At 42.6% G+C, this 27851-nt stretch overlaps 2 protein-coding genes and 1 pseudogene across 3 annotated transcripts in view; 2 read left to right on the top strand and 1 right to left on the bottom strand.

Annotated features, from left to right (window-relative positions):
- Positions 1–61: 61 nt before the first annotated feature.
- LOC112130148 (uncharacterized) lies at positions 62–5310 on the bottom strand. The gene is made up of 2 exons (XM_054540652.1): positions 4974–5310; positions 62–145 (listed from the first exon to the last, which is right to left on the bottom strand). Exons 1-2 carry the CDS (start codon positions 5308–5310, stop codon positions 111–113), a joined length of 372 nt encoding a protein of 123 aa, XP_054396627.1. The 3' UTR covers positions 62–110.
- Positions 5243–27851, top strand: part of MICOS10 (mitochondrial contact site and cristae organizing system subunit 10) — a 29699-nt gene continuing 7090 nt past the window's right edge. For both annotated transcript variants that reach the window (XM_003775785.5, XM_054540671.2), the window contains exon 1: positions 5243–5372. In XM_003775785.5, coding sequence (XP_003775833.1) covers positions 5309–5372 — 64 coding nt within the window. In that variant the 5' untranslated portion in view covers positions 5243–5308. The remainder of the gene's footprint in view (positions 5373–27851) is intronic.
- Positions 9237–16923, top strand: LOC129051993 (small ribosomal subunit protein uS11-like; annotated as a pseudogene).

Raw genomic sequence — 27851 nt, 5'->3', positions numbered from 1 at the left:
GCGACTGCACCCAGCCTAAGAAATTAGTTTTTAATTGAAGAGAAACCATGAAGAAAATCACTGGCATCTAAAAGACCTTTATTTATGCAGGTGCTGTGGTATAGAACATTCTAATCTGTGACGTTAAGGAAGCTGAATTTACAACCTAGTAAACTAAACAAAGAGTTTATGTTTAGTTGATTAACCAGTTGAGGCTAAAGTCTAGCCTATTTAAGTGACAGTCTTTGGTTTTTTATTTTTCTTCAATACAGTGTAAAAAGATGTTGGCTCTCTTCCTCTTTCAGGAGTCTGTCTTTATTCATTTGAAATGTAAACTTCTATCTTTGTGAAACCTGTTCCAGACAATTAAGAGCAGTGCTATAATAATAATGAATTACAGAATTCCATTTAGGAGCCAAGCACTATTTTAGGCAGTTTGTAGTTACTAAATCAGTTTGGGCTGGGCGCAGTGGCTCATACCTATAACCTCAGCAGTTTGGAAGGCCAAGGTGAGAAGACTGCTTGAGCTCAGGAGTTCGAGACCAGCCTGGGCAATATGGTGAAAGCACATCTTCACAAAACATACAAAAATCAGCCAGATGTGATGGTGTGCACCTGTAGTCCCAGATACTTGGGAGGCTGAGGTAGGAGGATCACTTGAGCCTGGGAGGTAGAGCTTGCAGTGAGTGAGATTACGCTACTGCATTCCAGCCTGGGTGACAGAGACAGACTCCGTCTCAAATAATAATAATAATAATCATCATCATCATCATAATAAAATAGCAGGCCAGGTGGTATGTGCCTGTTGTCCTAACCACTTGGGAGGCTGAGGTGGGAGGATTGCTTGAGCCCAGGAATTCGAGGCTGCAGTGATCTATGATAGTGTCACTGCACTCCAGTCTAAGCAACAGAATGATATTTTGTCTCTAAATAACATAAGTAAATAAAATACTTTGACATGTCACTACCATCCTCTGAGTACTTTCTTATCTTTATTATATTAAATACTATGAGGTCATACTGACACCTTCAATTCCAATCCAACAGCATAGAGTTCTTTGCAGCTTTCCTCCTTTCCATGTTTGTAACCCCAGCAATGAGAAACCTATTTTTAATCATTTTGAATGTAACTAAGTTTATAATGAGTGTATTGCTGGGTTTTTTAAAAAAATATTTTTCCCCACTTGTATTAGTGTTTGTTCTTCAAGAAGTACAAAAACTCCAGAGTTTTCATTCATTTTATTCATTCAACCAACAAATATTTATCAAGCAGACACTATGTGTGAGATAATCTTACAGGGCTAGGGATATAGCAGTGAACAAAACATTGTATTGGAGAAGGAATGGTGGGAAAACAGAACAATAGAAAGAAGGCTAGGAAATGGGAAAGCTGGGATCTGCGCCCAGAGAGCCTGGCTCCAGATTCATGCTATCACATCTGCCTCTGTTGCTTTTGTAATTTGCTCTCTACCTTTTGCAAGAGTTTACAACTCTCTTGAATCCAATAAAAATGCCTTTGTCAATTTTAAATCTACACAATGTGGAGCTTTGTGCATCTTCTGTGTTGCTTAACATCTCGGAGACTCAGTTTCCAAATCTGAAAACGAAGATACTAATCTTGACCTGCTGTGAGAGTAAATGAAATTATGCGAAGTGCCTGGAGCTATTTATGACACACCATAGGTATTATTTATTTAGAGACAGGGTCTCGCTCTGTCACCCAGGCTGGAGTGCAGTGGCACCATCATGGCTCACTATAGCCTTGACCTCCTGGGCTCAAGTGATCCTCCTGCCTGGGCCTCCCAAAGTGGATTACAGGAATGAGCCACTGCACCCAGCCATGTGATAGGTATTTTAGTGAAGTTTATTTTCCTTTTCTTTTTCAACAGAAATTTCCCCAGAACAGGGACTTTTTTCTCTTTCTGATTAATTAAATCATTTGTTCATATGTTTATTCTTTTTTTTTTTTTTTTTTTTTTTGAGACAGAGTCTTGCTCTGTCGCGCAGGCTAGAGTGCAGTGGTGTCATCTCGGCTCACTGCAAGCTCCGCCTCCCAGGTTCACGCCATTCTCCTGCCTCAGCCTCCCAAGTAGCTGGGACTACAGGCGCCCGCCACCACACCCAGCTAATTTTTTGTATTTTTAGTAGAGACAGGGTTTCACCGTGTTAGCCAGGATGGTCTCGATCTCCTGACCTCGTGATCCGCCCACCTTGGCCTCCCAAAGTGCTGGGATTACAGGTGTGAGCCACTGCATCCAGCCTTATTAATTCATTTTTATGTCCATTTGACAAGCATTTTTTGAGAATCCAATATATACCAAGCTCTCTGCTAAGCATTAGGGATACAGAAATGGCACAGCCTCCATTCTCAATTTGCTCACAGTCAAAATCCAAAAGACACACAAATAATTACAAATAATTATTAAAATTACAAATAATTATTAAAAACACAAATCATCTGATAAGTAGCTGTGATGAGAATTAGGAGAAGGGGCCGGGCATGGTGGTTCATGCCTATAATCCTAGCACTCTGGGAGGACAAAGTGGGAGGATGGCTTGAGCCCAGGAATTCGAGACCAGCCTGGGCAGCATAGCAAAACCTCACCTCTATAAAAAAGGAAAAGCAAAGAAAAATTTAAAGAATAGGAATAATAGGGCTGGGCATGATGGCTCATGCCTGTAATCCCAGAACTTTGGGAGGCCGAGGTGGGTGGATCACCTGAGGTCAGGAGTTCGAGACCAGCTTGGCCGACATGGTGAAACCCCATCTGTACTAAAAATACAAAAATTAGCTGGGGGTGGTGGCACGTGCCTGTAATCCCAACTACTCAGGTGGCTGAGACAGGAGAATCTCTTGAACCTGGGAGGCAGAGGTTGCAGTGGGCCAAGATCATTCCACTGCACTCCAGCCTGGGTGACAGAGCAAGACTCTGTCTCAAAAAAAAAAAAAAAAAAAAAGAATAGTTTAAAAAAATAGAGAACTAGGAGAAGGGAAGGGTGGTCATACAAGTTATCTTGAAGGCAGAGGCCGTCATAGGAAGATCTGGTACAACAGAGTTTTGCTGTCAAAGTTGCAAATAAATAGTTGAACGATGCCTGTAATCCCAGCACTTTGGGAGGCTGAGGTGGGTAGATCACTTGAGGCCAGGAGTCAAGACCAGCCTGGCCAATATGGCAAAACCCCATCTCTACTAAAAAAATACAAAAAGTTAGCCAGGTGTGGTGGTGGGCGCCTGTAATCCCAGCTATTTTGGAGGCTGAGGCAGAAGAATTGCTTGAACCCAGGAGGCAGAGGTCGCAGTGAGCCGAGATCGCGCCACTGCACTCCAGCCTGGGCGACAGAGTGCGACTCTCTCTCAATAAATAAATAAACAAATAAATAGGTGAATAAATTCAATTCAGTTCAACAAATATTTCATAGAAGACCCTACTATCCAAGGCATTGTGCTCTGACTGGAAGTATGAAGATGAAGAGGCAACTTCTAGTTCTACTAGCAGATAATATCTACAACCAGATGTTTCAGTACTAGATAGAGAAATCATTGTGGGTGGGCAGAGTAGTGGGGCAATGAGAAGGGGAAGGCAGCTCTAAGCTCTATCTGACTAGGCTTCCTAGAATCAGTGCAGTGTTAAAGCTTGGATAGATCCAGTGTATGAATGGGAGTCATTGATAGCTTTTTTTTTTTTTTCTTTTGCGATAGGGTATCACTCTGATGCCCAGGCTGGAGTACAGTGGCATGAACATGGCTCAATGTAGCCTCCACTTCCCAGGCTCAAGTGATCCTCCCACCTCAGCCTCCTAAGTAGCTGGGACTAAAAGCACACATCACATTAGTCTGGCTATTTTTTAAATTTTTTGTAGAGACAGGAGTCTCACTATGCTGCCTAGGCTGGTCTTGAACTACTGGCCTCAAGCAATCCTCCCGCCTCAGCCTCCCAGAGTGTTGGGATTACAGGTGTGAGCCACTGCTCTTGGCCTTCATTGACAGTTTCTAATCAGAGGCATAACATGGTCAGATTTCTATTTGTTGGCAGGATGGAAGACTAAAATCAATGACACTAGCCAGTAGGCTGGATATACAATCTCTCTTGATAGCTGTGGGCATTCGGTTTCAGGATCTTGCAGTTACCAAAATGCAGGATGCTCAAGTCCCATATATAAAATGGCGTGGTATTTGCATACAACCTACAGACATGCTCACGTATCCTTTTTAAAAATTACTTATTTTTTTAAGAGATGAAGTCGAACTCCTAGTCTCAAGCAATCCTCCCATCTCAGCCTCCCAAGTAGCAGGGACTACGGTCGCATGCCACTGCGCTGGCTCCCATATACTTTAAATCATCTCTAGATTACTTATAATACCTAATACAATGTAAATGCTACGTAAATAGTTGTACTGTATTTTAAATTTTGCATTTTTTTTATTTGATTCAAAAATGTTTCTGGTCCATAGTTGGTTAAATCCATGGATGCAAAACCCACAGATACAGAGGGCACCCTGTGTATGTATGTGTGTGTGTGTGTGTGTGTGTGTGTGTAAATATATACATGAATAGGAGGCCTGAGGTAGACGTTTTACCTGGAGATATAATTTGGTAGTGTTTGCAATTACTCAGGGAGAGTCTGTACAGTGAAAAGAGAATTGATGGAAGCTTGCGAACCAACAGTCCTTAAACAGCTGGCAGAGAAAAGGCAGCCTTGGAGGAAACCAACAGACAACAGCAGATGGGGAGAAGAGGAAAGAGTGGCGTTACCGGGAGTGAAACGAATAGAGGAGCCAGGGAGGATCAGAGGCAGGGACAATTGTGTGGAATGCGGTATAGAGGTCAGAAAAGCGTCCATTTGATTTGGCGGTAAGTAATCTTTCTCATAGCAGTTTCGGTGTTAGTGGTTCAGGCGGGAATTCCAATGCAAGAAACCAGTGAACGAATGAGAGAGTGAGTAGGGAAAGTGAAGGTGAGTACGTTAATGAATGAATAAATCAAGTCTGTACCCTCTCTTGCCCGGGGGATTTCCAGGGCCAATGTCGCACTTTGGTGCGGAGGAAAGGCCTGGTCACGGTTTGGGGTGACGCCTAGGAAACTGTCAGCTTCGCAGCCCATAGGCGCAGCCCCAAGGTCAGGGTCACCTCGAGCCTCCAGGCAACTCGTCACCTTGACGACCAACTGAAAAAACCGGAAGGGATGGAAGCAGCGGATCATCTCGCGATATCTGGAGCGTCTGCGCCGGCCTTCCTGATCTGGGACTTGTTTCCAGCTCTCGCGAGACTTGCAGGGGTCGGAGCGCGGGGGCCGGCCGAGAGGAAAGCTGGAGGCGCGGGTGGGGAACATGTCGGAGTCAGAGCTCGGCAGGAAGTGGGACCGGTGCCTGGCGGATGCGGTCGTGAAGATAGGTAAGGGGCTTTTCGCCCCAGCAGGCCCGGCCGGTAGCAGAGCTGCTAGCTCCAGGCTGCGCTGCCCAGGAGGAAGGAAGGGAAGCCCCACGGGAGGTCAGGCCTCTCGGCCTTTTCTGGCACCTCCGGCCAGGGCGAGCCGCCCGGGCCCCGGCGGGAGGTCACTCGGGCGGCGGGCACAGACCCGAGGAGCAGGAGCAGCCGCCGGGGTACGGGGTGGAGTTGCAGCCCGGAGGAGGTGGTCGGGGTTGGCAGGTGGCAGGAGAGTCGCAGAGCTCTTGAGTGGAAGACAGTGTCGGGGCACACCCTCGTGCCGGAGCCGCGGGGTTCTCCTCCCGGGTGGTGCATCCCCCGGCACGCGGCGGGGAACCGGCTCAGGAGGCCACGCTGTTCCCCGGCGGAAACCAAAGTGTCTTCTGGAGAAGGTCACCTGGAGCATTTCATAGACACCGCCAGGCCCTGATGCGAGTTGCTGTCATTCCCGACTTGCCACCTGATTTATTTGAATCAGAGTAGTCTGGGGCCTGAACTTAGAGGGGTGATGATCTGGAATGAGAATTGCGCTGGAAAGTAAGAAGTTGTTCACGTTAAGTTTTTCTGCGTAGTCTTTTAACACGTGCTCAGTGACGGCACAAATTATGAAGTCACTGTATGGTGGGGAGGAGAAAGGAAACTCGTTTATTGAGCGTATATTGTCTTCATTGTGCGAAATAATCTTTTTACAGGCTATGAAATGGAGAGTCAGGTGAAGGAATTTGCCCACGGTCACAGCTAACAAATGGCAAAATTAGGGATTTTATCCAGGTTTTCTGGGGTCAAGTCCCATGTTCCTTCTTCGATACTAATTTTTGTTACCCAAATGTGATATTTTTGTGTGGTAATCTTAGGGCATTTAAGAGGATTTAGGATTGTATGTTTGAATGAAAACATTGAGGAACAAGATTGTAAGCTCCATGAGAGCAGGGATGTTTTCTGGTTTAGTCACTGCCCCATCCCCCGCCCCTAAAAGAGTGCTTAATAAAAATTGTTGAGAGTGAGTCAATAAATGAAACAATTTATCAGTTACCATTTCACCTCTGAATTCAGCACTTACAGTCAAGTGATTTGGGGCAAGTTATTTAACTTTTCTGTGCCTGATTCCTATTTGGAAATCGGCAGTAATAATTATTACTATCTCATAGAGTCGTTGGGAGGATTAAATGAGTTAGTTTGTGTAAAGGCTTGAATATGGATCACTTAGGAATGGGTTATTTTGGAAGCGACTAAACAGTCACTTTTGCTTTGTTACTGTTAACAGCTTGCAGTTCGGAGAGAAGACTTAACACCCAGCTATGAAATGACCAAAGTAGTTACTAGACAATGTCATGTAGTTAAGAAAGGGCTTTGAGCTGGGCGAAGTGGCTCAGGCCTCTAATCCCAGCACTTTGGGAGGCCGAGGCGGGAGGATCGCCTGAGATCAGGAGTTGGAGACCAGCCTGGGAAACAAAGTGAGACCCTTCCATAAAAAAAAAAAAAAAAAAAGAAGAAGAAGAAGAAGGGGCTTTGGAGGTAGACAGAGCTGAGTTCGAATCATCCACTCTCACTCTTCTCGCCTATCCTTACTAATTTTGTAGCTTTGGGTAAAGTCTCTTTCTCAACTACGAAATGGTGATGAAAAGAGATTTACCTGAAAGTATTAAAAAAAGTAAAGGACAGGAAAATACATAAGCTACTTAGCACAGTGCCTGGTGCTTTATGTATATAGTAATGGTAGTCATAATAACTGGGTTTTAAAATTTTTTTATGTATTTTATTTTATTTATATTTATTTTTAATTAACTTATTTTTTTATACAGGCAGGGTCTCCCTATGTTGCCCAGGTTGGTCTCTTAACTCCTGGGCTCAAGCGATCCTCCTGCCTCAGCCTCCCAAAATGCCAGGATTACAGGCATGAGCCAATGTGCCACACTCATAGTAGTTGTTTTTTATTTTTTGAAATAGGGTCTTGCTCTGTCACCCAGGCTGGAGTGTAGTGGTGGGATCTCGGCTCACTGCAACCTCTGTCTCCTTGGGCTCAAAGTGATCCTCCCACCTCAGCCTCCTGAGTAGCTGGGACTATAGGTGTGTGCCACCATGCTCAACTATTTTTGTATTTTTTGGTAGAGACGGTGTTTTGCCATATTCCTCAGGCTGGTCTCAAACTTCTGGGCTTAAGTGATCCATCCTCCTCAGCCTCCCAAAGTGCTGGGATTACAAGCTTGAGCCACTGCACCCAGCCAATAGTTGTTGATATTAATATTATTGTGCTACTCAAGACCACGTGAGGCAGTGAATAGTGTCACTCTGTCTCATGCGTAGAACGTTGGTAGGGGTGCGGCATATACATGTGGAGTAATTAAATGAGGCAAGGTGATGTACGATCTCAGGTATAAGTTAAAATGAGTGATTCAGACTCTTTTGCTGTAGGGTTGTATATTAAGTGACTGAAGGGATGGGCTGAGGTCATTCAATAAGAGTGTGGAAGGGCCTTCAACTGACCTTTGTAGAATGGCTTGGGATTGAATAGTCAGGTAGGATGGAAGAAGAACTTGAGCAAAGGCCAAGTTGGATTTTTATGAGGAGTAAACCGAAGCGCAGAGAGGTTAAATAGCCAGAAGTGGAGGAGCTGGCGTTAGAACCCAGGCATACTAATTTCAGTGCAAAGAGTCTGGTTTAGGTGGAGTCAGAACTGTGAAATGTCTTAGAGAGATTCCATTTTATCTTGGAGGTGTTTGAGTTGCCTGTTGACTTTTTCACATGCTTTCTGCATATTCAACACCTCTGCCTTAAAAATCTATTGCTTCCAGGGCTCACTAGGCATAGGCTGGTGGGTAATCATGGGATGGTTTCAAGCAACAAATATTTATTGAGCTATGGGTCAGTCAGCGGGCAAATAGAGAAGCATAAGACATTTCACTGCCCTCAACAGGGAATTGATGTAATATAGGTTGCCATTTAAAAAAAAAATTGGCAAGGACCACAGTTACTTTTGCACCAACCTTGTAAATGAAATTTTAGTATGATTGTTCTGGCAGAATGAATTTGGAGCAGAGGAAACTAGCAGTACTGTGATTGTGAGGTGATAAATTGTGACTGGAATAAATGGGCATATTTGAGAAATTTCAAACTTTTTCCCGTCTGTGAAATAAGGGAGTTGTCCTGTTGGTGATGGGCTGAGAGAGAGGGCAGAAGAGAGAAGTAAGGGAGGCTTTAGTCTGAGTCGTCTTTGAGACCATGAAGGTGTACGCTCTTCTATAGTGAGTGTGTTGCTTCCTGTTTTCTCTGGGTAGTGAGGTTCTGGAACTCTTTAAACCTCATTGGCTGCTTGCTTTTCTGGTATTTCAAAATGGAGATGGAGACTCGGGGAATGGCAGCCTGTCATAAGATAGGTAAGAGGTTTGGTGGAAGATATAGACAGGAAGAAAAGGCCAATGCAGGCTTTCAGCTCCATCTTGATAATTTCACTGTGGGTTTTTGTTGTTTTTGAGACAAGGTCTCACTCTGTCACCCAGTCTGGAGTGCAGTGGTACAATCACAGCTCACCACAGCCTTGATCTCCAGAGCTCAGGCAATCCTCCCACCTCAGCCTCTTGAGTAGCTGGGACTGTGGGTATGCACCACCATACCCATCTAACTTTTGTATTTTTTGTAGAGATGGGGTTTCACCATGTTGCCCAGGCTGGTCTTGAACTCAGGGTCCAAATGATCCACCTACCTTGGCCTCCCAACGTGCCGGGATTACAGGCCTGAGCCACCACACCTGGTCCATCTTGATAATTTCATACTCTGGCTTGGCAAAGACGGAAGGGAAGCCATGGTGAATGCACAGCAACTTCTGTGAGTCCTTCTCTGTTTGGTTGTCTTATACCTAAAGTGTTTTGCTTCCAGGGTTCACCAGGGTTATTTTCCCACCTGTTTGCTGTAAGATGACTGTTATAATCACTTGTGTTTAGCATAGGTGTTGTATAGCTGAGTTAAATAGCTTTCTTAAGCCTGTACTTTAGGCAGTGGTCCTTTAAAAAAGTATTCTTCAAGGATCTTTTCACCCTGAGGCTTGAATAATATCTTAACAGAAAATTATCATATGATTTTGTCCTGTAGGAAGAGACATTTATTTATAAATACCCTTGCCCCCGTTACTATCTTAAGAAAAGCAGTTCTAGGCCAGGCACAGTGGCTCATGCCTGTAATCCCAGCACTTTGGGAGTCTGAGGTGGGAGGATCACTTGAGCCCAAGAGGTCGAGACCAGCCTGGGCAACATAGTTAGACCCCATTGCAGCAAAAAATATATATATTAGCTGGGTGTGGTGGCATACGCCTGTGGTACCAGCTACTTGGGAGGCTGAGGTGGGAGGATCTCTTGAGCCTGGAGGTTGAGGCTGCAGTGTGCCGTGATCGCACCACTGCACTCCAGCCCGGATGACAGAGCAAGACCCTTTCTCAAAAAAAAAAAAAAAAAAAAAAAAGAAAAAGGAAAAAAAAGAAAAGCAGTTATATTTTACCTGTTTATTCGGGTTTTAAAACCTCTTATTTATTTTGTATCAAATAGTGTGGAAGAATAGGTGATTTCTAGTATGGTTTGAACTGATAAATTAAGCCCATGGATCTAAAAACAATCGCAAAAATTAAAACCCATCTTTCTCTTCTTGGAAGGGAGCTCTGAGTGATGGGCACAGTGGGCCCTTACTTGTTACACATCCACTTCTCTTTTTTCCACTCTTTTAGCCCTTGTTCCTTTCTTTTTCTTTATTCCTGTCACATTTTTGCACTTCTTTTTGACCTCTATTCTTATTCCTGCCACTGCCACTGCATACATTGCCTAGTTCATCTATAAAGTTTGACATTGATAGGTCTTTTTTCCTTAGTAACCCTGTTAGCATTTAAGAAGTTCCTAGGTATTCTATTTATTCTTTATCACATCATTTTTCTTAATAGCATGTTTCACCATTTGAAATTTGTAATTGGTTTCTTTACTTGATTGTTCTTCTCCCTGGAATGTAAACTTCATAAGAACCAGAGGCTGTTGTGTTCACTGTTGATCCGCTAACCCCTGGTTTAGAGGAGGCATACAATAATTATTGTTAAATGAATGACATGTATTGCTGAGAATTTTGTAGACTGTTCTCTGCCCATATTTGCTTCTCAGAGTGTGTTTATTAACTGAATGAATTAGTATTTAACTGAAAAACTCCAAGTAAAGTAGATTTCTGCCCGTTCACATGTTTGATCGTGTATCCTTGTGTTCTTGGGACTTATACCAACTTTTAATTTCATCTGGGAATGTAAATTACTGTCAGTAGATCTTAATAATAAAGTAGTATTAAAAATGTTTGGGAATAGTCAACTGAGAAACATAAACCAGAGAGCACTTTTGTATTTAAACAAGTAGAGGGATGATGTTGGTTTAAGTGGTAGTGCCAAAGCCTTATTGCAGGAAATTAAAAAGGAGTGAAGAATATTACATTTTATGAATGGCATGTTCCGTTAGTTTTATGTGAATGCGTCATTAATGGGTTTTGCTTATTTTATGGATTTATTTTTAAGTTTTATCAGATTTATTAAATGCTCTGGTTTTCTTTATCCACTCAGTTCAAGGGCTGTGGTGTTTATTTTCCTTGTATGTATGGGTAATCTGTCTTAGTACCCATGAGCATGAATAAGTCACACATTTCTTGTTAGTGAGACTAGAAGGCATAGTGTCTTATCAACCTAGGAGACTTTAAATCATTCTGGTCTCCACAGAGCCGATGTCCTCACCTTGGGCTTGTCACCCTGGACTGGATGAGAGGTTATGTCTGTTTTCAATTTCCCAAGGAAAATAAGATTTTAGGAGATGAGAAGTCATAGACTTCCAGGGGCTGCTTCCCTGTGGTTTGAGAATTTATGAGCTCTGCAAGTGTGGGTCACAGAGGCACTAGGCTGGGCGCGCTGGCTCACGCCTGTAATCCCAGCACTTTGGGAGGTCAAGGTAGGCAGATCACCTGAGGTCAGGAGTTCGAGACCAGCCTGGACAACATGGCGAAACCCCGTCTCTACTAAAAATACAAAAAATTAGCCGGGCATGGTGGCGCATGCCTGTAATCCCAGCTACTGGGAGGCTGAGGCAGGAGAATGGCTTGAACCTGGGAGGTGGAGATTGCAGTGAGCCAATATCCTGCCATTGCACCCCAGCTTGGACAACAAGAGCGAAACGCCATCTCAAAACAAACAAACAAACAGAAGCAGAAACACTGTCATTGCCTCAGAATTCTGTTACAACTTACTCTTCTTGCCGAAGGCTTGCACCGGCAGGTTGTGGACCTCTTGACCAAGTTGATGTTGCTTGTGTGACAGCGGCCAGGCCTCAGACTATGGATTTGCCAGAGGACGCTTTGAGGAAAATCTGATTCTGGCACTTCCTGGATTCATACGGAGGTCCTGGGAATCCCTAGTGTGACTTGGAAAGCTTTAAAATTGGCTGTGTCCCTTTTCTCTTTGTTTTGCTCCAGTGTGAGACCAGAGTAAGGAATATCTAGTCTTACTAATCCACGTATTGGTTTAGAATTCTAGTTTATTCTAAAAGAAGTCAGGTTGTATGGCAACTCTGTATTTTAGCATTTGAAGAAATTCATTGAATGGTAAGCTGAAGAGTGACATGATTGAATTTTTGATTTCAGAAAAATCATTGATGAGAATGAATCAGAGGGCTGGCTAGGATGAAGGCAGGGAGGAGATGTCATGGTGGAGGGAGAGGTCCCAAAGCTGGAGAGTTTCCTGGAAACGGCTGTCCTGGCAAGCCAGGTGTGTCAAGCACAACAATGATTTCCGTTATCTTAGTAGCAAGAAAAAAGGCAAGCCATGGACATTTACAAGCAGCCCCTAGAATGTGTTCAGTTCAGTGAACTGTAGCGGCATACACAGGCATTTTGTTTTTCTTTTCCTCATTTTTTTCATTCAAAATAAATGTACCAGTAAATACCTCCCAGCCTCAGTTTTCTTATCTATAAAATGATAGTACTTGCCCCAGAGGGTTGTTGCAAGTGAGGATAAAATGAGATAATCTCTAGAGCAGTTAGGACGTTGCCTGTACTTACTAAATATTATTAACTGGAGGCTGGGTGCGGTGGCTCACGCCTATAGTCCCAACATCTTGGGAGGCTGAGGTGGGTGGATCGCTTGAGGCCAGGAGTTTGAGACCAGCCTGGCCAACAATGGCGAAACCCAGTCTCTACTAGACATACAAAAAATTAGCCAGGTGAGGTGGTACGCACCTGTAGTCCCAGCTACTCGAGAAGTTGAGGCATGAGAATCACTGGAACCCGGGAGTTGCAGGTTGCAGTGAGCTAAGATGGAGCCACTGCACTCCAGCCTGGGCAACAGAGCGAGACTTGGTCTCAAATAAATAAATAAAAACTGGAGGCTGTCGCTGAAGAGTAGAGGTAAAAGAGTTAAAATGATTAACACATTTACCCTGATCTTGGCTATTGTGGGTCGTAGGTGGGACTTATTGTGGGTCTTGGCTATTGTAGGTCTGACAATCAATATTCCTGTTTATATATGTAATAGTAATCATTAATGTATACTTCTTCAAACAATTTAGTACCAGGTGTTGTGGTAAGCCTTGGCAGGGGGTGGCACACAGGTGAATAGGCACTGGCCCTACCCTCGAGGGGCTTACTACCTTGAGGAATGTGAAAAGGATGAGGGACATTTGACCCCCATTTTGGAAAATATGCAGACATTTAATAGGTGGACCAGGTGGAGGAGTGTGTTTCAAGCCTTCAAGGTGTCCCAAAGGAGAGGGATACTTAGGTTCCTTCTGGGAATGATGAGAATGACCATCACTTATTGAGCACTTAACCACATGCCAGGCACAGTGCTAAGCATGTTATATTTTACATCATTATCTCATATCCTTGTAAGATATTTCTCCATTTTTACAATGGAAGCTCACGGTGGCAGAATCCCTCCTTTAGGATCACAGGCTACAGCTGCAAGGGTAGGAAGGTGAACCCCATTCTTGTAGCTATCACATGTTAATGCAGGAGATTTTATCCTTTAGGGGTTAAAGGATTTATGTGGGGAGGGGCAAAAGATGAGGCAGGAAAGGTGGAAGGGTGTAGGAAGTTGTGGAGATTTTTTAAACTACTTTGTTGAGATATATTTCATGGCATACATTTTCCTATTTAAAGTGTACAATTTTAGTTTGTTCACCAAATTGTGCAATTATCACAATCTAATTTTAGAATATTTTTAGCTTCCCCCAAAAGAACCACTGGATGCAGCTGCTCCTGTTCCCAAACTCTCACCCCTACCTTAGCCACAAGCAACCACCAATTTACTTTTTGTCTCTGTGGAATCTCCTATCCTGGACATTTTACATAAATAGAGTTATATAATATGTAGTCTTTTGTATCGGCTTCTTTGACTTAGGTAGTGTTTTCAGTATTCATCCATGCTGTTGCATTTATCTGTTCATCATTCTTTTTTGTTACCAAATAATGTTGTGTGGTGTATTTGTGCTACACATCTTGTTTATCCATTTGTCAGTTGGTGGACATTTAGTTTGTTTACACTTTTAAATTTTATGAATAATGCTGCTGTGATCAAGTGTACACGTTTTTGTTTTGTTTTGAGATGGGGTCTGTGTTGCCCAGGCTGGTCTCAAATTCCTGGGCTCAAGTGATCCTTCTGCCTCAGCCTCCTGAGTAGCTTGGATTACAGGTGCATGCCACAATGCTCAGCCCCCCAATTTTTATGTGGACATGTTTTCATCTCTCTTGGATATATACCTAGGAGTGGAATTGCTTGGTTGTGTGGCAGTTCTGTGTTTAGCATTCGAAGAAATTCATTGAATGGTAAGCTGAAAAGCGACATGGTTGAATTTCTGATTTCAGAAAGATCACTGACGTGATGAGAATGAATCACTCTCTGGAGTGCTAGGATGTGGGGGCAGGGAGCTAGCTTAGTATATTATTGCAAAATCTTGCCAAAGATGAGCTGATCAAATGAGAGGAAGCATGAACTAAGATGGGAGCAGCAGGAGTGGAAAAGAGAGATATAATGATGCTAGTACAGAGGTTATATTTACAGAACTTGAAATGCAGGCTCAGGAGTGGGAGGAGTCAGGTGGTGCCAAGCCTACATAAATGAGCATGGTGTTGCTTTTGACAAATAGGAGAGGCAAAGAGAGGAATAACATTTTGTAGTTTCTTAATTTCTAGTATGTCTTGAGATAGGTCTCTAATTATATGCAGCTCAGTTAACAGAGATGAAAGTTATTGGTTGGTCATGCATTCATCTTTATGAAAAGAAAGGATTTGGCCTTGCTTCTTCCTTGTTACGAAAGCATGGCCAGGGCTGGGCACAGTGGCTCACACCTGTAATCCCAGCGCTTTGGGAGGCTGAGGAGGGTGGGTCACCTGAGGTCAGGAGTTTGAGACCAGCCTGGCCAATATGGTGAAACCCCATCTCTACTAAAAATATAAAAATTGGCTGAGTGTGGTGGCGCCTACCTGTAATCCCAGCTACTCGGGAGGCTGAGGCAGGAGAATCGCTTGAACCTGGGAAGGGGAGGTTGCAGTGAGCTGAGATCAGGCCATTGCACTCCAACCTGGACAGAACAAGAAGGCTCTGTCTCCAAAAAAAAAAAGAAAGAAAAAAAGTAGGACAGTGAAAGACTTAGCAGCTGACTTGCCTTAGAATTAAAGTTAACCGGCAGATTTTGTGTATTCATTCAATAATCAAGTCTAGTTAAATTGCTTGAAGCCATTTTAATGTTTAAAAAAATACTAAAAGAGGCCATTGAATAGTCATGGAAAAAGAAAGCAAATTATTGTTTTTCTTTAAGTATCAGTTCATCTGATAGATGTGGGTTACCACAAAGCATCGGTGGCTCACCAAAAATTGCCTGTTGGTAGCCTGTGTTTGCAAACTGATACCTCTCTATTTCATGGAGTGATATCAATTAGGTTATACTTAAATACTTCAAAGGCTTTTGGTTGTTTATTGGTTTGGGTTTTAAATTAGTACATGTTAATTGTTGAATTGGGTAGCCACATTTTGTTTGTTTTATGTATATTTAAACAATGTGACCAAAAATACTTTTTCCATTTGCGGCAGCAATGTGAATAATGGAACATTGTGACCTTCTAGAGAAGTATTTTCTGTTAGTATTACAGAATAATGTAATTAGGCGCTATATGGAACTGGAAAACATACTTAAATTTTTGCTCTGGCTGTGGTTTTATGCTTTCCTAAAATGTGGCCTGTAACAGTTTATTAGTAAATATGCTGAACTGCTTTCTTTGGCAAGTGCATTTCAGTGTTGAATCCAAGTAAAAACACAAATATTTACTTATAAAAGTCATTTGGTGTAGTAATATTTTTACTATGGCCACTGACCCACTAGTGAAACGTTAGGGCATTGCTAGATTGGATCCTGTTTATTTAAAGGCCAAGAGAGGGAGAGAAAGAGAAAGCTAACATTAATTGAATGCCTATTAATGTGCCATCATATTTGGTACACTATTATCTCTTTTTTGCTTTCCCAGCAACTCGGGAAATTTATATTATCTCTGTTTTTCCAGCAAGAAAAGTAGCGCTCAAAGAAGTTTATAGAAATTGGGAAGTTGATTTTTAAACTCTGAAAATGTAAACAATCCAAAATAGTCAAACCAATTTTTAAAAAGAACAAAGTTGAGATTCTTGTATTAGCTGATTTTAAGGCTTACAGTAGAGCTACAAGACAGTGTGGTATTGGAGAAGAGCTGCACATATAAATCAGTAGAGTAGGATAAAGTCCAGAAATAGACCCATACATACATGGTCAATTCGTTTTTAACAAGGCAATTTAATGGAGAAAGGAAAATCTTTTCAACAAACCATGCTAAAACAACTAGGTTTCCATATAGAGAAAAAAAATGAACCTTGCTTAAAAGGGTCGTAGACCTAAATATAAAAGCTAAGACTGTAAAACCTATAAGAGCTTTCCAGTGTGGAGTCTGGAGACGACGTGCAGAAATGGCACCTGGAAAGGGGAAGGAAAAGAAGGAAGAACAGGTCATCAATCTCGGACCTCAGGTGGCTGAAGGGGAGAATGTATTTGGTGTCTGCCATATCTTTACATCCTTCAATGACACTTTTGTCCATGTCACGGATCTTTCTGGCAAACAAATCATCTGCCGTGTGGCTGGTGGGATGAAGGTGAAGGCAGACCGAGATGAATCCTCGCCATAGGCTGCTATGTTGGCCACCCAGGATGTGGCCCAGAGGTGCAAGGAGCTGGGTGTCATTGCCCTACACATCCAACTCCGGGCCACAGGAGGAAATAGGACAAAGACCCTTGGACCTGGGGCCCAGTCGGCCCTCAGAGCTCTTGCCTGCTCGGGTGTGAAGATCGGGAGGATTGAGGACGTCACCCCCATCCCCTCTGACAGCACTCGCAGGAAGGGGATCGCCGTGGTCGCCGTCTGTGAACAAGACTCCTCAAAATATTTTCTGTTAATAAATTGTCTTCATGTAAAAAATAAATTTAAAAAGTGAAACCTGTAAGAGAAAATCCTTTGTGACCTTGGGGTCAGAAAAGATTTTGGGGAATACAAAAAGCGAGTTTCAAAGAAAACTGATATACTGGATTTGATAAAAATTAAAAACTTTTTCTCTTTGAATGGCACCATTAAGAAAACAAAAAGGCAAGCCACAGAATAGGAGAAAATATTTGTAATACACATATCTGATAAAGGGCTTAGAATACATAAAGATCTCTTAATTTTAAGGTTTTTTTTTCCCCTCCCCAATAGACTCAGGGTCTCACATGTTGCTCAGGCTACTACTTCTGGCCTCGAGCAGTCCTCCTGCCCCAGCCTCCCAAAATCCTGCAATTTAAGATGTGAGCCACTTTTCCCAGCTTTTTTTTTTGAGATGGGATCTCACTCTGTCGCTCTGGCTGGAGTGCAGTGGCACAGTCACGGGAGCCTTAGCCTCCTGGACTCATGATCCTCCCACATCAGCCTCCTAAGTAGCTAGGACTACAGGTGCATGCTACCACATCAGGCTAAGTAAAAAAAAATTATTTTTAATCATAAGAAGACAACACATGGGTAAAATTATAACAGTGGCAGATAGGCACATGAAAAGATACTTAACATTAGTGGCTGTTAGGGAAAAGCAAATTAAAATCATGAGATATACCTACACACCCATTAAAATAGCTAAAATTTTTAAAAACTGCCAATGCTAAATGTCAATTAAGCTGTGGAACAACTGGTACTCTTATACACCGTTAATGGGAATGGGAAATGGTAGAACCACTTTGGAACACTGTTTGACCATTTATTATAAAGTTAAACATATGATATAGCCATTCTACTCCTAGATATTTACCAAAGAGAAATGAAAACGTGTCCACACAAAGACTTACACATGAGTGTTCATAGCAGCTTTATTTGTAAGAGTTAAAAAACTGGAAACAACTGAGATATCCATCAGTTAGTTAATGGAAAAACAAAATGTGGACTGTCCTTAAAGTGGAGTATCCATAATAAAAGGAAACCAACTATTGTTATATAAAACAACATGGATACATTTCAGAATCATTTTGTTGAGTGATAGAAGCTGGACACAAAAGACTACATACTGTATGATTCTATTTACATATTTACATACAAATTTCTAGGAAATACAAACCAATCTAATGAAGTTGAAGGAAAGAGGGGAAAAACAGAATAATTAAAATGACTAAAGAAAGCATAGCCTGGCGGGGCACAGTAGCTCATGCCTGTAATCCCAGCACTTTGGGTAGCTGAGGTGGGCAGATCACGAGGTCAAGAGATGAGACCATCCTGGCCAACATGGGGAAACCCCGTCTCTACTAAAAATAAAAATATTAGCTGGGTGTGGTCGTGCGCACCTGTAATCCCAGCTACTCGAGAGGGTGAGGCAGGAGAATCTCTTGAACTCCTCAGGCAGAGGTTGCAGTGAGCTGAGATCGCACCACTGCACTCCAGCCTTGGGACAGAGTGAGACTCCATTTCAAAAAAAAAAAGAAAGAAAGAAAAAAGCATAGCCCATAATTCTTAGGTCTTGTAAACTTGTCATTTTTAAAAATAGAAGGCAGAGATTGTTTTAAAATGCTCTTTAGATAGACAGCATGAAAGGGAAAGAAAGGATAAATGAGTACAAATTAGAAAAAATGTTGGAGGCTCTAGATAAATGAGGAGGTGGTCTAAGAAGACAGCAAATCAAAGTCACCCCTTCCCCCCAACCCCCAACCCCCCACTTTTTTTTTTCTTTTTTTCCCGAGACAAGGCCTTACTCTTGCCCAGGCTGGAGTACAGTGACACAATTGTGGCTCACTGCAACCTCTGCCTCCTGGGCTCAAGCGATCCTGCTGCCTGAGCCTCCTGAGCAGCTGGGATTACAGGCTCACACCACCATGCCCACTAGCAGATTGATCTTAACAGATACTGAGAGACAAGGTATATTTGGGAGGAGTCGAAATCTAGTGCTTTTACTTCAATTTTCTTTATCCAATCTAAGCCATTAGGGTGCTTAGGATAATTTATAATTATTGTAACACTCTGACATAATTGTCGACAGATTTGTAGACTTACCTTACTTTGATAAATGTTTACAAGTTAGAACAAATGTTTCTGATTGTTTGTCAGAACCTGCACATATAAACCACTCAGAATTCCTGTTTGATAGATTTTAAATGATTAAAGCAACTGATTTAAGCAACATAGTTCACTTTTTACTGGGAAGGTAGTCTTAAGAAAGCTGCTAGTTTCTTGGCATCATTTCAGATGACTAAATTGAAATTCATTTGCTGTAGGAATTTTTTATTTATTTCTCTTTTTTTTTTTTTTTTTTTTGAGACAGGGTCTCACTCTGTCGCCCAGGCTGGAAGGCTGGAGTGCAGTGGCACGATCTTGGCTTACTGCAACCTCCACCTCCCGGGTTCAAGCAATTCTCCTTCCTCAGCCTCCCAAGTAGCTGGGATTACAGGCGCCTACCACCACACCTGGCCAATTTTTGTATTTTTAGTAGAGACGGGGTTTCACCATGTTGGCCAGGCTGGTCTTGAACTCCTGACCTCAAGTGATCCCCCAACTTCAGCCTCCCAAAGCGCTGGGAGGTGCGAGCCACTGCGCCTGGTCAAAATTTTTAATTTCTTTACCATTTCAGCATAGTCCTGTATGTGAGAAACCATGAGCTTGTTAGCTCATAAATATCCTATTCTGATTAGATGCAAAAATATATTACTGTTTCAATCACATATTTTGTCTTGACATTAAAATAAATGCTACTAATTCTGTGTATTCCCAGAAAAGATTATGAAGAACTTATCTTTCTCTTTATTCCAGTTGCAACTTGATTTTTTTTTTTTTTTTTTTTTTTTTTGAGACAGGGTCTTCCTCTGTCACCCAGGCTGGGGTGCAGTGGCACAATCACATCTCACTGCAGCCTTGACCTCCTGGACTCCAGTGACTTCCTGCCTCGGCCTCTCAAAGTGCTGGAATTACAGGTGTGAGCCACCATGCCCGGCCTCAACTTGAAATTTATTTTAGCTCATAACTTCTACTTTAGAAGATGTTTTAAGGCCAGGCGCAGTGGCTCACACCTATAATCCCAGCACTTTGGGAGGCCAAGGCAGGCGGATCACTTCAGGTCAGGAGTTCAAGACCAGCCTGGCCAACATGGTGAAACCCCGTCTCTACTAAAAATATAAAAATTAGCTGGGCGTGGTGGCACGTGCCTGTAGTCCCAGCTATTTGGGAGGCTGAGGCAGGGGAATCCCTTGAACCTGGAAGGTGGAGGTTGCAGTGAGCCGAGATCGCGCCAGTGTATTGTAGTCTGGTGACAGAGTGAGGCTCCATCTCAAAAAAAAAAAAAGATTTTTTTTTCTTCACTCATTTTATGAAAGCTAAATTCTTGGTTTTTAAAATTTTATTATTCATTTATTTATTTGAGACGGAGTCTCACTCTGTCACCCAGGATGGAGTGCAGTGGCGTGATCTCCACCCACTGCAAGCTCTGCCTTCTGGGTTCACGCCATTCTTCTGCCTCAGCCTCCCAAGTAGTTGGGACTACAGGCGCCTGCCACCACACCTGGCTAATTTTTTTTTTTTTTTTGTATTTTTAGTAGAGACGGGGTTTCACCATGTTAGCCAGGATGGTCTCCATCTCCTGACTTCGTGATCCACCTGCCTCAGCCTCCCGAAGTGCTGTAGGTGTAAGCCACCATGCCAGGCCAATTCTTAGTTTTATAATGTATGCAAGTCCAGGGATTTGGAGAGGTTTTTCATGGGGCTTGGTAGAGTAGCACAGCCTTTAAGAAAGACTCTAGCCAGGCGTGGTGGGTCATGCCTGTAATCCCAGCACTTTGGGAGGCTGAGGCAGGTGGATCACCTGAGGTCAGGAATTCGAGACCAGCCTGGCCAACATGGTGGAACCCCACCTCCATTAAAAATACAAAAATTAGCTGGGTGTGCGGGTATGTGCCTGTAATCCCAGCTACTTGGGAGGCTGAGGCATGAGAATCACTTGAACCCAGGAAACAGAGGTTGCAGTGAGCCAAGATCGCTCCACTGCACTCCAGCCTGGGCAACACAGTGACACTGTCTCAAAAAAGAAAGACCCTAGAGTGTCGCTGTACTATCGTGTCAGCTGGGTGCTGCTTCCTGGCCTTACTGTCCTTCCCAGATTTTAGCAGGCTCTCAGAAGGCCTGAAACTCAGGCACATCCTTTCAACACCTTTTCAGATGCTGACTTGGGATATCATCATTTGTATCAACACATTCTAAATGCAGAAACATGGGTGTACTTAAAAATATTTGACTGCCTTTTCTGTTTATCTTTGTCCATGAGGCTTTTTAATATACTCTTTCCTATGGATCCCTGACCTACGAACTGTCCTTAAGTGTGGTCACTTCCCCCTTCTCAGAAGTTCCTAGTCCTGGTCAAACCCTTGCCTTTGCCTGTACTGATTGTCTTCCATACCATCTCTTTCATTTCTGCCCATCATGGAATACAGGAAAGGTGGAGGGAGGGCTGTTGAGAGACCACAGGATGCAAGGCGGTAACATTTCCAGTCAGATGAGCCGAGAAGAGTCTGAAGTCTGGACCTTAGCTCCCACTTGCAGTTGCTTTGGGGCTGCAGAAGCCAACTAGTATTTTCACCTCTGATGGCGGCTTCTTCAGATCTGTCCTCATTGCTGCCAGAGTGAACCACATAAAGTACACATCTGATGTATAGCTTCTCTACTTAATTCCCTCTGTTGCTTCCTTATTGCTTACAGGGTAGAGGCCACGATCCTTAGCATGGATGGCATAAAAGGTTGTCGTTCTTTATCTCCTACCTTACACTTGACAATTTGGCAGCAAGGAGCTTGCTGTAGCTTCTATCTCTTGCCACCTTCCCTCCCACTTCCTTCTCTAACCCTCCCGGACAGTTTGGGTATCCTCAGAGCTCCTAGTACATCCTGTTTCTGTCATTGTACCCTGTACTTTATGGGTCTGATTATCAGTTGGCTCCAACACTGAAACAGTGAACATAGTGCGGGAACTTATCATTCCCCAGGGCGCGGCATAGTACCTGGCACACAGTAGGTACACGGTTTGTATAATTAAGGAAATGCACACACATAATGTTGGCCAGAAAGAAGTTTGGAAGATGTTTAGTTTTCCTGTGGTGGGTTTAAAATGTATTATAATAGCTTCATATGTCTGTGAGGAGGCTGCACTGGGAGCAGTATAGTGTGGGGATGAAGCACCACGCCTCTGGAGTCAGGCTGCCTGGCTCACATCTCACATGTCTGACCTGAGGCAAGTGACTTCACCTTTCTGTGCCTCAGTATCTCTATAAAATGGAGCTCATAAAATAAGTTTATTGTGAAGATTAGATGAGAAAATTTAATCCTTGAGCATAAGTGCTTAGAATGCTATTCCCTTTATTTACTATTCCAGAAAACAATGTAGATGTTTTTATAAATCAAGTTAAATTATATTTTATTTATTTATTTATTTTTGAGACAGAGTCCTGCTCTGTCACTCAGGCTGGAGTGTGGTGGCATGATCTCAGCTCACTGCAACCTCCGCCTCCCGGGTTCAAGAATCAAGTTATATTTTAGATTGTTTAAGGGAATTTAGTGTTAAAAGATTATCTGATGCCTGTTGTAAGTAGCATCATTGTTTTTATAATTATCCAGGTAGAAGTTCTCAGCTTTTTCTTCGGCAGCCTTCCCCCATTCACCTCCCCTTATAAAAAAAGCCCAGATACACACACACCCACACCACACACACCCACTCTCTCTTTCACACACACACACTCTCTCACACACACACTTTCACACACACATTCACTCTCCTCTCTCTCTTAGACACACACACCACTCACTCACTTTTTTTTTTTTTTTTGTATTTTTAGTAGGGACGGGGTTTCACTGTGTTAGCCAGGATGGTCTCGATCTCCTGACCTTGTGATCCGCCCGCCTTGGCCTCCCAAAGTGCTGGGATTACAGGCGTGAGCCACCGCGCCCAGCCACCACTCACTCTCTTAATCAATTGTTAAGTCCTGTAAATTCTGCCAGCAAAATGCTCTTCCTTTCCAAGCAATCCTACACACCTTAGAAGAATCTTCCTAGAGCAGAGCTTCAGTCATGTTATTCCTTCTAAAACATTCTTTAGGGAAGCCCACTGCTGACTGAAGTGCTGCAGACCCAGCTTCTGGTGCCTTCTGCAGAATGGCCCAAGATTCCTTTGTAGCCTCCTTTCCCACTGTCCTCCTGGATGTGCCTCATGCTTCAGCTGGATTGGGCCACTCCTCAGTTCCCTGCACTGCCCTGCTTTTCTGCCACTGAGTGGAGTGCGTTCCCGTCTCCATAAACTCTGGCTGTTAAATGTCTGCCCTTCTGAGACAACTCAGGTGCCACCTTCTTCTTGAAAACTTAAAAAGAAATCTTCCTAGTCAAATGTATTCCCATCCTCCTTCTCTGGACCCACAGAACACTGTCATTTCATGGCACTGAGGTTCTGCTTTTGGTCAGTTTTCTGGGTAAAATGGACTTCTTTCTAACTTCTTACCCTTCTTGATCACAAGCTCCCCAGGGAAGAGACTGTCTTATTTCTCTCTGACCCTTGCTGAAGCCAGTACTCTTGCCCTTTAGTGCTCAGTAAATATTTGGACTTTCGATTTGTTCTTGAAATGTTTTTTTGTGGGGGAAGAAGGTGAACCACAGTTACTGTGTGCAATGTACTAGTCTTCAAAGTGTTTTACACATCTCATGCGGTTTCATCCTCACTATTCCCCAGTTACAGAAAGGCACTGTTAGTATTCTTCTTTGCCATATGCAGAAATTGAAACATAGAGAAGTTATATAGTTTGCCCAAGGACTGAGACACACAGCTAGTAAATAATCTAATAGTATTCACAATCGTTTTAACCTGTCTTACCCCAAATCCACATAACCTCAAAACTGAAGAATAATCACTGTACAACACTTTCCTTTTTTTCCCCCCCAAGACAGAGTCTCGCTTTGTTGCCCAGGCTGGAGTGCAGTGGCACAATCAGGGGTCACTGCAGCCTTGACCTCCCAGGCTCAAGCGATCCTCCCACCTCAGCCCCCCACCACCCCCGAGTAGAGCTGGGACTACAGGCATGAGCCACCACGCCCTGCTAAACTTGCCATTTTTCAAAGAATAAACACTGTATACTGGACTGAGATTCTCCAAGGATAAAGGAAATCTTCCCTGGTGCCTTTTACTTAATAAATGTTAATAAAGTTGATCAAGTCAGTGTGTGTAAGGGAAATACATTAATGATACTGTTTCTCCATTGAATTTTTTTTTTTTTTTTTTTGGACGGAGTCTTGCTCTGTCGCCCAGGCTGGAGTGCAGTTGGCGTGATCTTTGCTTACTGCAGTCTTTGCCTCCCAGGTTCAAGTGATTCTCCTGCCTCAGCCTCCCGAGTAGCTGGGACTACAGGCACGTGCCACCACCCAGCTAATTTTTGTATTTTTAGTGGAGATGAGGTTCACCACGTTGGCCAGGCTGGTCTCGAACTCCTGACCTCAGGTGATCTGCCTGCCTCGGCCTCCCAAAGTGCTGGGATTATAGGTGTGAGCCACTGCACCCGGCCACTTTCCATTGAATTTTTTACTTGAATCATAGGAATAGGCAGCAACACAATAGCTATAATGATGTATAAATAGGATATAATGAATCCCTGATTCTTATATTTAATTTCACAAGGATGAGAATCCAGTTACTGCTGGTACAGATGAGGAAGAGCTGGAGATATTGGAGATGTTAGGGGAAAAGGGAGTCCATAGAAATACCCTTTTCAGCAGTTTATAGGCCTCAGCGCATTTGGATTCATTGTATCTCCAGCCAGTGCACAGAGGGAAGGAAAGTATTTTCTGGCTTGATTTGTTGACAATTTCTCATTGATTCTAAGTAATTGAGGTTTTTGTTACCACTCCTGTAAGTCAAACATCTATGGTTTCTGTTTCCTTGAGGGGCTGCAGAGTAACATAGTCATAAATTAACCATGGATAGTGTTAAAATCCAGAAAAACACATTGTTGTCATATGTAACAAGAGACAATCACCTTGCTGCTCTGCTGACCTCTCCATGAGGTCTATCCCTTTGTGTAGGAAAGAGCCATGACTCGGAGTCAGACAGCCTGGGTTTGAATTCTGCTTTTTATAGGTTTTCATAAGGTTTCATCATAATATGAGGTTTTCATAATAAACTTTATAATGTGGTACACTGCCTGACGCTTTGTAGATGTTAGTACCTCCAAAGCACACCCCCCATAAATGTGATATGTCTTTAATGTGTTTATCTAAACTTAGCAATTTTCTATCTTTTTTTCTCAGCTTCCCTTTAATAATTAATCTTCAGAGCTGCTTCTCATTTTCCTACATACTGTATCCACATGTGCATTAACTAATTATATTTTGGTAAAATGTCTCCAGCTATGTTTCTTGTTTTATGCATTCTTGGAAGCTGTATGGCTGTCAGCATTCTGAAAGTTGAACTAAGTGCTGTATACATTCATTTAAAAGGACCCCTTTTTGAGTTTGGCTTTTCTTGAAGCAGAGCACACCAGTAATGACTCCACATTTACCTTTCATATCTTTGTTTCTTTCCGTTGCCTGGTTTGTTTGCTTGTTCTAATCAGAATCCTGGTAATTGATGTCCACCCGAGCAATCCCTGCAGATGTTCCAGCCTCTGTCTAGTCCCGATAGCCACAGGAAGGGTAAGGTCTTGTAAAATAGCCACCTTCTTCGTATGTTTCCTAAATGCTCTTTGTCAGTGTTGACTTTTGAGAAGCTGATTAATACAGACTAAATTCACCATCTCTGGGTCCTTGGTCTGGCACTTTCCTGGTTAATTCACATGAATGGCATTTACATGTGGATACCTGGGACAATCTGTCTTTTCCTCAAAGGATTAAGTAACACAGTTTGAAGCTGACTTAAAACTATTTTTTCCCTCATTAATGGGGCCCTGAGCATCTTTTATAAATCAGGAATGTGTCTTGGAAATGTAATTCTCACTAAACTCAGTTCCAAGGGTATTTTCTATAAAAGCACATTCTTGTTTGTTCTGTCATAACACATGTATTTGATGATTGTAATAGCGTTGACAGAAACACGATTGAACAGGAAGCATGGCCATTATAAATAGGTCAGTTTGATATAAATTCATGTTCAAAGCACAAATACAGCTTTATTAGACACAAGACAACTCTAGGAAAATATTGATTACATTTTAAAGCAAAATGGCCTAGTTAAGCAGTAAGTCTGAAAGGATCCTCTATTAAAAAAATATATATATGTATATATATACACATACACACACCAAAGCCTGATGTGTCATATAAACAATTACTAATGTCAGTGAAATACAGTCAACTGTGCAAAGGGTAGGAAAAAACTGGTTCTGATTTTCAGCTGTGGCTTATCCACAGTGTAATCCTACGCAGCCAGTGAGTTGTATTTTAATAAAGGATTAGCTATTATACTACACTTTTTTTTTTTTTTTGGGCAAGGTCTCATTCTGTTGTCCAGGCTGCAGTACAGTGGTATGATCATGGCTCACTGCAGCCTCAACTCCCAGGCTAAAGTGATCCTCCCACCCAAGCCTCCTGAGTAGCTGGGAGCACAGGCATGCACCATCATGCCTGGCCAATTTTTATTTATTTATTATTATTATTATTTTGTTTTGTTTTTGTTTTTGTAGAGATGCAGTCTGACTGTGTTGCCTAGGCTGGTTTCAAACTCCTAGGCTCAAGCGATCCTCCCATCTTGGCCTCCTAATGTGCTGGGATTACAGGCATGAGCTGCTGCACGCAGCCTGTATTACACCTCTGAAATCTTTTATCTGGGAGATGGCAGAACTTACTACCACTTAGTGAATTCCATGTCAGACACTATTAGAAACTTTCCATTTTTCTAATGTAGCAACCCTGTAAGGTTGTTTTCACTCTACAGATGAGCAGGTTGAGGCTGGGTAGGGTTGACTAATTGGCCTGGGGTCAGAGAGCTGACTTGTAGGGACTGGAGCAGTGGTTTGGGCCCGGCCTGTCTTGCTGCAGCATCAGTGCTCTCGCCACTCACTCAGCAGGAGAGTACATCCAGCATTTATTTAGAAATTGGATCCTTTCTTTCAGACATGTAAGAATGAAGAAGTTGTCTGGCACAAGGCTTCTAGGATCTTAAACACTGGTAATTCCTGTAGCTTCTCATATTTGTGAACTGCCAGTTGAATATGGTACTTAAGTTTTTGCTCATGCATCTTGATGTAAGTTATACAAAATAAAATGGAGTTACTTTGCTATTTTAACTAATCTTTTAGATGTAGATTAAAATGTAGCACTGACAACTATACCTTAGGCTTATGAATATAGGAGCCTTGTTTAAAATGTTACATGTAAGCTGGAGTGAGGTCTTAATAATTGCCATAAGTTATTGATAGATGAAATGGATCTATAGTCTTTTTTCCCCTGTGATCTATTATAGAAATATTTCAAAGTGAACTTCTGTTTCTGTTCCTCTTCAGTGAGTTGTTCTTCCTTCATTGAAAGTCCACAGGCAATTGGAACTTTTGTGAAGTTGGTTGTACAGGCGCATATATGACTACAGCTCATTCTTTTAGGGGCTAACATCCAAAATACATTGCTGCCCCAAGACTGCAATCAGATTATATAGCCTACTTGTTAATTCCTGCTGATTATGTTTGCTTCTAATTATTTGCAGTGAGGTAAAGCTTTATGATCTGTGGCATGGTGAGAACAAAGATTTTTCTAAATGTAAAATACAGTTGCATCGAGCAACTAGAAATTGTCCGTAACTGTAATGGACAACAACATACATTTTCCCCCTTTTCTTACCAAAAGGTGGCTTAAGGTGTACATTGCTGCACCTCCATTGGTTGTTCTCCTTTTAAATTTGTTGTAAAATCCTCTTAGGTA

This window comes from Pongo abelii, chromosome 1, assembly GCF_028885655.2.
Source record: "Pongo abelii isolate AG06213 chromosome 1, NHGRI_mPonAbe1-v2.0_pri, whole genome shotgun sequence".
In the NCBI taxonomy this organism is placed as follows: Eukaryota; Metazoa; Chordata; class Mammalia; order Primates; family Hominidae; genus Pongo; species Pongo abelii.
This window is presented reverse-complemented; position numbering and strand designations above follow the sequence as displayed.

What these genes read in the sequence shown, in the direction of transcription:
- LOC112130148 (XM_054540652.1), bottom strand. Translation starts at nt 5,310, where the DNA reads ATGTTCCCCACCCGCGCCTCCAGCTTTCCTCTCGGCCGGCCCCCGCGC. An exon ending in AATCCCCCGGGCAAGAGAGG is followed by an intron (nt 146 to 4,973) that starts GTACAGACTTGA and finishes TTAGTTTACTAG; the next exon opens with GTTGTAAATTCAGCTTCCTT.